Source organism: Bison bison, unplaced genomic scaffold, assembly GCF_000754665.1.
Source record: "Bison bison bison isolate TAMUID 2011002044 unplaced genomic scaffold, Bison_UMD1.0 scf7180017864299, whole genome shotgun sequence".
Classification (NCBI taxonomy): Eukaryota; Metazoa; Chordata; class Mammalia; order Artiodactyla; family Bovidae; genus Bison; species Bison bison.
The window spans coordinates 1,036,250-1,047,781 of NW_011494871.1; the positions used below are offsets into that span (position 1 = coordinate 1,036,250).

Consider the following 11,532-nt stretch of genomic DNA (forward strand, 5'->3'; position numbering starts at 1 on the left):
AAAGATGTTTTTGCCTTTTACAGACTTGTCCCTCTAACCTAGACTAAAAAACACAGTGGCTAAGGCAACAGAAGAGTCCTTTTAGATCACCTAGCCTGGCTCCCACCACCAAGCCACAATGGCATAAGCAATCCCCCAATTACTTAGGAAGGACAAGAAGGAACTTGGACGTACAAACTGGACAGAAAAAATACCCACCATCTTAAAGCTGACTCTGGAGGTCACCTATCTAAACACCCAGGCACTTCTGAGATCCATCCCCTCCCAAACACTTTCAAGTACAGAACACTTCCCTACTCTATAAGATGGCCCGCTCTCCTTTAAGAGAGCTGACTTGCTAGAAAGTTCTTCCCTGACAAGATACATCTCTGAAACACTCAAAACAGAGAATAAAGATCAATATGAAGTGAAGTGAAAGTCGCTCAGTCGTATCCGACTCTTTGCAACCCCATGGACTACACAGTCCATGGAATTCTCCAGGCCAGAATACTGGATTGGGTTGCTGTTCCCTCCTCCAGGAAAGATCACATGGTATAATGTTAAACACATACTTGGAAAAAAGATGCTCTAATCAAATTTTGCAGTTTCCCTGTAAAATCTGAACAGACTTCCCTGGCCTAACTGTTTCTAGGCAGGCCTCAAAATCATTACTTTTCCTTACGAACTATGGTTAAGAATTATGAAAAGCTTAAACCAAATGAAAGTATCAACAGACACCAGGATTTTAGATGAGGAATGGAACAAGATAAAACTTAAAATGAATTTAGACCTTTGAAATTATTACTATTTTTCATTAAATACTACTGAACAGAATTAAAACTATGAAATGTCATTATCTTAAACACAGTGTTCAGATGTTTCAATTTAAGTGTATGCTTGGAACTGTCCCAGGTACCAAGGATTCAAAGATGAATAAAAATATAGCCTTTGCCTTCAAAAATACATTTCTATAGTCCAGTTACGAATGTTAAGAATTACAAATGACAAATTAGCAATTCTTTACCAGGTGTGATCAAAGCTCCCTCAGGAGGGGTGGGGGCTGTCCATGAATGTTTCCTGGAAGAAGAGTTACCTAAATTGGGTTTAGAAAGGTAAACAGGGAACTGTCCAGGAAGGTAAAGCAGGAAAGAAAATCTTGGCAAAAGCAGCAGCATATGGAAAACACAAAGAGGCAAAAATGGTATATTGACGGCAACATGCTACTTGAACACAGACTTCCAGGAAGAAGTGGAGATTAAGTCAGTGAGACTTCAGCTCCTGAGGGACTATCACCAGGAAGCGAACAGACCCCTGGCAACGATGTGGGAGTGGATGGAAAGGCTTAGGTGCTGGGCTAAATGCTACCTGGGTGCAATATCGTAAAAGCAACAGCCAAAAAAAGAAAAAGTAGCAGTTAGATGGCACTTACTATGTGCTTGGCATTCTTCTAAGCACTTTACATATAGCAGTAATTATATGCTATAAGCACTACCAATCATGTGTGTGCATGATCAATTTATTTAACCCATACAACAATCCAATAAGGTGTGTGTGACTGTCACCCTGACTTTACAGAGGACTGCTCAGAGGTCCAGGGCCGCGGCCCCAGGGCCCCACAGCCAGAAGACCAGAGGGAGGAGGCAGACAGAGCTTGCACCTCTGCACTAGCCTGCTTCTCAAAAGTCACACCAACTGTTTTCCTTATTCTGTTTCCTGTAAAGACTATTTAGTTTTATACATGATATGTTTCCAATAGCCATCATTACTGGTAATCTTTTTAAATTTAAGAGATTAAGGTATGGATGGCAGTTTGTAATTAACTTTAAGGGCCAACTAATTATTAGCAAATGCCTGAAGAATATATTTGAAGCAACAGTAAGCTTGATTAATGGTTTACATTATCCCTTAAAACAAAAGTGCCCAATAGAAACAATGGGCTAATGACCATTTGGCATCACCCACTACTGCTGACTGTACAGGCAGAACCCAGCAACTCTCGCGGGCACCTGCCCCAAAGAGCAACATGTTTGTGTGTGCTAGAATATGGACAGCAATCCTACACCCAAATGCCCATCAACAGGAGGCCAGATAAGTAAACTGTGTCACATAAGCACAATGGAGGATTGAGCCACAACTACGTACAACAGCATGGAAGAATCACACACAAGGAGACAGTTCACGGAAGGCATGCAAGCAGGAGGCTCATGGGATGCCAGGCACGTTCTGCTTCTGGAACTGGGTGCTGGTTACTCACATGTGCTCAATTCATGAAAACTCATTTATTCATACATTTACAGTATATACAGTTTCTGCATAGATGATCTTCTACAAAAAGTTAAATGGAAGTTGATGTCTTTAAACCTATGTCTGTAATTTTTAATGCATTCTGATGAATTTAATACAAAGGGAAGTAACTATATTATTATGTCATCTAATATTTGAGTGCTAACCATAAGGCAGGCCCGACGTGGAAAGCTTTCCATGAATGAATCTCATTCACTCCTCACAAACATCCTACAGGGATGGAACGACTGCTGGCTCCACCTTCCTTGGATTCATTAAAAAACGTGTTAGAGCAGAAGATCAAACTCAGACAAGTCTAACTCTGGAGAGTGTGCCCTTCTCCATCCAGCGTGTCCTTCTCTATCTAGTGTGTTCTTCTCTATCTACCTGTGCTGAACTTGAACTGAAGAAAATCCAGTTGGCTGTATCAGGTGAAAGGGACACAACAGTCTTCAGTTTTATTCCACACACGTGTATACTTGTGTTATTTCCAAGTAGAAACCTTGAAACCTCCAAGTAGAAAAAATACTAGCCACACTAGGTGTCATAAGCAACAGCACAGACGATTTGTGTCCCATAATCAAAACACTTTATTTACTTGCAGCTTATTTGTTCAGGCCTGAGAACAGAGTAAGTGTTAAGAGAGTTTTTAAAAATAAACTCTGTTTTCCTAACTCAATTCAGTCCCTTAAGATTTTTCACTCCAGTGACATAAAGTACGTCTTTAAAAAAACACAGCATGGCACAGCTAAACCGTAGTGCCATCATGGACCTTTTACGAAGGACATCAGTGGGCTGTATCTGAGAGGCTGACGACTCACACTCACAATGTAGTTACCGAGCAGTTTATGAATGGAAACAGAACAAACGCATCATGTAATAGAGTTTCAACAAAGGTAACACAGGGAAAACAATCCCATCATCAGTGAAAGCATTTGGTAATTTACCAGCATTAAATTTACCTCTTTGGAGGGGGAAGCGGGAGATGTGAAAATTGTCATCCAATAGGACCATACAAACATAACAAAGAACAGATGGAAAGCCACAAGGTAAACAACGGCCTTTCCTGGTAAATAAAAACAAACAACATTTCATTGAATCCAGGTGAAAACAGGAAAAAGAATCACATATTAAAACACAGTATTTAGAGTCAGGAGGCTCAATCCAATAAAATATTTAATTACAACATACTAAAAACATCAAATATATACACTCTTTTATCTGCATGATGTAACATTACAGATATGAAAGAACACTCTGTTCTTGCATTTAAGGGTTATCAGCCTGGTTTATAAGTAAAGATTTGATTTTATTAAGTTGCTGAAGGTTTAAGTTGCTGAAATCTTTAAAGCATCTCCTTCAAAAGCACTTCCTAAAAGTTAGATTTTAAATGAATTAAAAATTATTTAAGACAGATTCCATCACTGTGAACATTAAATCCAAGGAATTATAACACTGAAAATAAACTCAATTCTTGGATTGTTCACAAAAGTTATCCTAAATTTCATTGTCTTTTTCAATACAGGGTAATGAAAAAGTTTAGCCACTTTGAATTTCTCCCATAACTGTTTCCTAAGTGGATTAGTGTAACATTCCAACACCATTAACTCACTGATATAACTAAAAACTTTTTTGCTGTTTTCTGTAGTTTTTCTATCTGTAAGAAGATAGAAAGAAGCAAGAACTATGTATCAAGTGCTTAAATCCTTTTCAGTTTGGAATGAAGCACCACAAACTCACTGAAGAAAACAAAGCACAGACATGCATAAAAGTTTGAGATTCTACTCATTTTTAAAGTTCAGATCAAATGTTACTTTTTCCAAAAGGTACTTTTTTCAAATGTTACCTTTTCCATTACTTTCAGAATTTCTCACCCCTTCATACTATTCTTCCCAAATGATTTACTGACTTCAATTAAAGCACTTTAAATGAGTTTATTTTAATTTAGCTGCCTAACACTGATGAGTGAATAAATGGAAAACACTTAGAACAGTGTCTGACACGTAATAAATCCTCAGTGAATATTGGCTATTGTCATCACTGCTATCCAAGCATATCAATTCCTTCTTCTCAAAAATCTGTGTTTTTCTGTGCATTCCGTATTTCAGTGTTTCCCAAGTTTATGGACTGATCCCAGTTTTCACTGGTCTGCAGTTAAATGAGAAACACTGACAACAATGCAGTGAAGTTTTTAATAAAGCTAACATATTCAATTTGAACAACTGTCCTTCTTTTGCCCTGAGGTTATTCTTCCTTAAGTTTTTGAATTTTAAAAAATGCTTTTAAATAAAATGATGATAAAAAATTGACCCCAACTTGCTGAACTCCAACATTTCTTTCTGCAATTACACTGGTCCACGCTGGTTTAACAGAGCAGAAGCCTAAGTCACAGTGGTGATCGAAACAGGAAGCCAGGGCTCGAGGACTCCTCAGTACACGGCTGGCTAATCTCACAAAATGCATACTTTACTTTCTAGCTCCCAAGATCTGTGTCAAAGTAAACATCTCAGTCTTCTCACTGCCAGTGCCCTAGTTCCTCGACTGCTGCTCGTCTCGTCTGGTCACTGCACAAGCCAGCAGGTGTCCTCGCCTCCACTCTCTGGTTCCTGGTCCATCTCAACGGTCAGTGAAGAACATGTGGCTCAGAGTTTCTTCTGCCCACTGGCTGTGACACTCCTGAGAAAGAGCTCCACCTACATGACTAACAAACGCATGCCAAAACTCTGGAGTTTCCTGGTAACCGTATTTAACCAAAGCGCCTCAATCAGCCCTTCCTCATGCTGAAAGTCTCCGAGGAGACATAACTGTACCCCTTACTTATAACCCTCACGATGGTCTTGTAGGTATCCTTTCAGTTTACAAATGTAAAAGCAAGGCTCAGAGACCTTCATACCTTGCCCAGTGTCACTTACTGACTAAATGATAAAGCCAGAATTCAAACCCGTATATGCCTGATAAAAATCCAAGGTCTTTCCCACTATGTCATATCTAAAATTATCCTTTCCGCTTCTCTATTATCTTAGAGTCACTCCTACTTCAGAGATAGCTGAGTTCCACATGAAGTCCTAACCACAACTTCCTTCTATTTGCAAATACGCTTTCTTTTCATGATCACAAATATTGTCTTCCTTATTGAAAACTCTGGTTCCTCAAAACTCTGCCTTCTCTACCACTTCAGCTCCCTCTAGGCTAAACCCTATGGTCTAACCAATGGATTCGATAGCATTCCTTCATTTTTTTTCCCCCTTTGGGACAAAATGCTAGATCTCAGCCTCCTAGTGTTATACGAACACGGAAGTCCTTTCTTTACCAAGTCTGCAATTTTATCTTCACCTAGTTCACTTCACTTATTTATATTATTGCTGGGCTCCCATATTCAATCAAGTTTATCAATCCTCATCTATATATTACTGTAGAGCTTTCAGATAAATGGTAACCTTGAGGTTACTTTAAACTTCTTAATCATTTAGTTACCTAAAACTAAGGCTAGAATATAAAACAATATACTCTTTAACACTGTTAAACATTTAATATTTCTTTAGAATATTTCTGCTGTCCATAAGAACAAAAACAAATCGTTTTTCCCTTAAAAAATCTTTACTTTCAGATAAAGAAATAAAAGCTTAAATAAATCTTTTAGTATACTGCCTGGAATATAGTAAGTACTTAATAGATGGTAATTATCAAATTATAAATAATAACAGGAAATATTGTTTTTAAATAAGTTCAAATTAATAGGATTACTAATAATCCCATATATATGCTAAATATTATTGTTTATAAGTAATACTTAAAGTAAAAGTTTAAATTAAATCAAAGCTGAAAGAAAAAACTGATAATCTATAAATCAAAAAAGTCTGACTCAAAAGTCACTTGTAACTGAATTAAAAAAACAAATAAGCAAACAAAAAAATTTCACCAAAAGACTCTTTCAAAGACACGGGTAAAATAGCCCCCTGAAATAATGATTCAAGTAAAAGTTTTTTTGTAAGAACTTCAGAAATTCTCTACTTTCTGTACCTGTGCTTTCAACATACAGGAAATAGTTTTAAGCAAGAAAAACAAGCCTATCGACTGTCTCTACTTATTCTGTTACTGAGAAACTAGACCCCAAGTCAACTTGAGATTTATATGCTTAAGGTCTTCTATTTTCAACAATAAGAATACTTATTAATAATTTCTAGGAAATTCCTGGTGGTCCAGTGGTTAGGACTCCCTGCTTCCACTGCAGGAGGACATGGGTTCAATTGCTGATCAGGGAATTAAGATCCCTCATACTGCACAGCAAGGCCGAAAAAAATTTTTTTTAATAATAATAATTTCTAACTATTCTGTTTTAGAAACTTTGATATTTGTATCTCAAATCCAATTTTACATTTGAAATCTGATATCAAAGGACATAAAATTTTCTTTTATTTCAATGAAATTTTGAGTCATGATTCTTCTCTCTAGACACTGTCTCTTTGACTAGTCATAAAAACTTTAATTCCATTTCAAAATGAAGTAGTACTATAATTTACAAATTCAGTCTGGTTATTTAATTATTAAATGACTACGAGTAGTAAAGTACTATTTTAAACAAAAGGAAAAATAAGAGAACAAACAAAACAAACCAATAAAATTTAAACTTTAAGAATGTATATTTTCTTTCTGAAGACCAAAACAAACAGTCATCACTTAAATAACAAGTATATGGGTTGCAATTAAGACACTATGTCATCTACTTGAGACTAAAAATTAAAAGTGCCTTACCGTTTTCTCCATTTCCAGAAAGTGTAACTAGAATAGAAGAAAACACAGGGAATAAATATACTTTAAAACACTTGTTTATAAACTTTATTTCAGGTTGACTATTCACCTTAATATCATTTTCATAAACATAAAATTTAGTTATAAGATGTAAAATTTAGTTATAAGATGTAATGCAAATTCAGAATTGCACACTCAAAAAAACCCTGAAAAAATAAAATTCAGATTCTTCTTTATCATTAACACTGCAATCATATTAAAATTTTTCTTCAGACCATCGTCCATTTTAAGTATGTCAATATGATTATAGCTATGCTTTCTTTCGCTCTTTTCTTCATGCTGCCTACATAATAAATAGGATTTTCCTCTATGGCACTCAGGAACAGAGGAACTTACCCCTGCAGGGGATAAGCATCTTTTTTCTTTCCAGTTTTTGAAACCCTGAGCAACAGCTATTTATTCCCCTCTCTGGACAGTCCAGGGGCCTCTGGGTACTACAGATTCTACTACCTCAGTCTCTTCAAATACCCAACACCCTCTCATTTCTCCTATTGCCTTCTTTCCGGACTTTCTCAAATGCAATGGCTTAAAGCTACTCTCTACCATAAGTTTGACACATCCTCACTACCAGCAAATCTAAAGATCGAATACGCTTCAATACCTCCGGTCACTTTACAGAAAGAAGTCCAAACCCTTCAGAGCAGCAAAGACTTATGCCCTCTGTGATCTACAATCTGATGTTCCTGGGGGACACTGATAAAAATCTGAACAAGTGCAAGGGCTTATATTCTACAGAATATAGAAGAGTCATCATTAACATGGCAATTCTCCTGAGGTTAATCTCATAAATTTAGTGTCATCTCAGTGAAAATACTTTTATTTTTTTAACCAGTCAGATCTCAAAGTTCATTTGTGGAAAAATAAACTTACATAATGAGGTAGGAAATTCTGGAAGAGATGAATAATGAAGTAGTAGTCACGCTAAATACTGCTGCTGCTAAATCGCTTCAGTCGTGTCCGACTCTGTGCGATCCCATAGACGGCAGCCCACCAGGCTCTGCTGTCCCTGGGATTCTCCAGGCAAGAACACTGGAGTGGGTTGCCATTTCCTTCTCCAATGCATGAAAGTGAAAAGTGAAAGTGAAGTCACTCAGTTGTGTCCGACTCTTAGCGACCCAATGGACTGTAGCCTACCAGGCTCCTCGGTCCATGGGATTTTCCAGGCAAGAGTACTGCAGTGGGCTGCCATTGCCTTCTCCAATGCTAAATACTAGGGCACAGTATTTTAAAAATACTACAAATGCTCCAATTATTAAAAAACAGTTGTACCAGCTCATGAATAAATAGATCAACAGAACAAAACAGAAAACTCCAAAATGGTTGCTGTTCAGTCCCTAAGTCCAACTCTTTGTAACCTCATGGACTGCAGCATACCAGGCTTCCCTGTCCTTCACTATCTCCTGGAGCTGGACCCAAATACATGTAAGGATTTACTATGATAAATATGGGATTTCAAATCAGTGTGAATAGAGCCAATAAGTAGCATTAGGATACAGGTAGCCATGTGGGAAGGCTTCCCTAGCAGCTCAGACAGTAAAGAGTCTGCCTGTAGTGTGGGAGATCTAGGTTCAATCCCTAGGTTGGGAAGATCCCCTGGAGAAGGAAATGGTAACCCACTCCAATATCCTTGCCTGGAAAATTCCATGGATGAGGAGCCCAGCATGCTATAGTCCATGGAGTCGCAAAGAGTCGGACAAGACTGAGCCATGTGGGAATACCACTGAGACTCACAACACAGACCAGGATAAACCCCAAATGTATATCAAAGACTGAAATGCAAAAAATAAAACAAAATCATGGGTATACTAGATGAAACAGGAGAAATCTAAAAATATATACACTTTTGGAGCTGAGTAGGTGTTTCAGTTTATGACATGAAACATAGAAGCCACAGGAAAATATCAATATATTTGGTTTTATAAAAGTAAATACTTGAAAAAAACCACTAAAAAGCAAGGAAAAAAATAGTCACAACTCTTACTATAGACCAAAAACTAATTTCTCTATTTAAAGAGAATTCTTTACATTTATTCTTACAAATCAGTAAGAATTTGCTTTAAAAAAAAAACTACTTTTTCACAGAAAAGGAAATACAGACATCTCAAATATAAAAAAGATGGTCAACCTCATTCATAACAGAAATCCAAAGTAAAACTACAGGAAGATAACATTTTTAATAATCACATTAGTGAAGATCAAAAGCTGGTAGCCTACTTGTGATCACACTGTCAAAGCAGACTTCTGGTTTTAACTGCATCTGGCTGACAGTGTCTGGTCTGCCTCATCCAACTCCTCTCTGAGACAGCCACACAACTACAGGATGCAACAGAGCTGCGGCACCCCAAACAAAGCTGGACAAACCCAGGCTTAGCAGAGCTTACTTCTCCCGGAGGGCTCTCTTGACCACAGGAGCCAGCTAAACACATCTCCTAGGCACACAATCCTATGGCACTCTAAAATTCCCTTATCATGATACCACTGACCCTGGTATGCAATTGTGAGTTTCTAGTCTGCAGCTCCTTCCAGATTTCCCTTGGAGGAAAGGACATGACTGAGTGACTAGCACCTGGCACAGGGTGGTGTGGAGACAGCCCTCAGTATCTGCTAGCTGCCCACCGATTACACAGACACAGGACTGTTAGAAGCTGTCTGCAGAGCCTCTAGCCTCACACAGGCGTGTTCCATTTTCCAAGGATCCCAATACAGGTGAAAAAATTCTTCTGATAATAAATCCACAATTATAAAAACATTACATATACCTAAATGGTTAGATGTGCCTTTTAAAGGTATAATCAATGTTTTTTATTCAATCATGTCAGTGACCACGTATAATCTCATTTGCAGATAATATTAATCTAAATTTAAGATTGTTTGTGAACATGAGAGCTGCCACCTGCCCTTCTCCACTTAACAGATCCCCTTTCTCATCTATGGCTTCCATAGTGGCTCAGATGATGAATTCACCTTTAATGCAGGAGACCTGAGTTCGATCCCTCGGTTGGGAAGATCCCCTGGAGAAGGGAATGTTTACCCACTTCAGTATTCTCGCCTGGAGAATCCCACGGACAGAGGAGCCTGGCGGGCTATAGCCCATGGGGTTGCAGAGTCAGACATGACTGAGTGACTAACATCCTTTCTCGCCTACTTCTCCCTTTAACTGAGACTAAAAATCCCAGATACTCTCACTTCACCACCATCCTCTGGCTCTACTCTGGCCATGTGAGATAGAGCCATGGCTGATGAATACGTCTTTGGTAAAGGAGAAGTCATGATGGGAAAAAAAGCTTTCTTCCTTGACAAGTGAGAACGTGTGAGGAGATACCCGTATTACTTCCTTCATCCAGCTTTTGCTTTGGATACTTACGATGAAGGGGATGCTGACATCTCTAACAGACAACCTTTGCTGGAAGTGGGATTCTGGGTTGACAGTTCTCCTCTAACACTTGAGAAATGCCATGGCACTTCCTTCTGGCCTCCACAATTTATGATGAAATGCCTTCTGTTGGTCTAACTTTCCCACAGAGGTTAGGTATACTTTTGGCACTGTTTTTGACACTCTGCCTTTAGTTCTCAAGTCTGGTTATGCATCTTGGCACGGACTTTCCGCGAGTGCCATTGGTGAGAGCAATATGGCGGGTGGATGACAACAGTGACAAGGTACTGCACAGGGAAATGTTTCGGTGGGCACACTACTCCAGTCTGTCACCATCAGTGATGCTATACCTGGGCACTTGGCGACGTAGTGACTTCAAGCTTCTCCTTTGTAAAGGTTCATTTCTCACTTTGACAATCATGAAATTGTTTTGTAGGGTAAAACGTTAATGGTATGTGAATATCTTCTTCCCCTAAAACTTTCCACATAATGGTTTTAACATCCACTGATAAGCCTGGCCTGAACCTATTATTTTGTAGAATTAGAAAAGCACCATTCAGTTCAGTTCAGTCACTCAGTTGTGTCTGACTCTTTGCGACCCCATGAATCGCAGCACGCCAGGCCTCCCTGTCCATCACCAACTCCCGGAGTTCACTCAGACTTATGTCCATCGAGTCAGTGATGCCATCCAGCCATCTCATCCTCTGTCGTCCCCTTCTCCTTCTGCCCCCAATCCCTCCCAGCATCAGTCTTTTCTAATGAGTCAACTCTTCGCATGAGGTGGCCAAAGTACTGGAGTTTCAGCTTTAGTATCATTCCTTCCAAAGAAATCCCAGGGCTGATCTCCTTCAGAATGGACTGGTTGGATCTCCTTGCAGTCCAAGGGACTCTCAAGAGTCTTCTCCAACACCACAGATCAAAAGCATCAATTCTTTCGGCACTCAGCCCCCTTGACAGTCCAACTCTCACATCCATACATGACCACAGGAAAAACCATAGCCTTGACTAGACAGACCTTTGATAGCAAAGTAATGTCTCTGCTTTTGAATATGCTATCTAGGTTGGTCATAACTTTCCTTCCAAGGAGG

General features: G+C 38.8%; 1 protein-coding gene across 3 annotated transcripts in view; it reads right to left on the reverse strand.

The window, feature by feature from the left end:
- The window catches only part of ZDHHC20 (zinc finger, DHHC-type containing 20), a 45,527-nt gene that overhangs the window by 28,471 nt on the left and 5,524 nt on the right, over positions 1-11,532 (reverse strand). For all 3 annotated transcript variants that reach the window (XM_010851191.1, XM_010851192.1, XM_010851190.1), the window contains 2 exons: positions 7,015-7,041; positions 3,225-3,328 (listed from right to left, as the gene is read on the reverse strand). In XM_010851191.1, the coding sequence (XP_010849493.1) occupies positions 3,225-3,328; positions 7,015-7,041 (131 nt within the window). Of the gene's footprint in view, positions 1-3,224; positions 3,329-7,014; positions 7,042-11,532 lie in introns of those variants that run through there.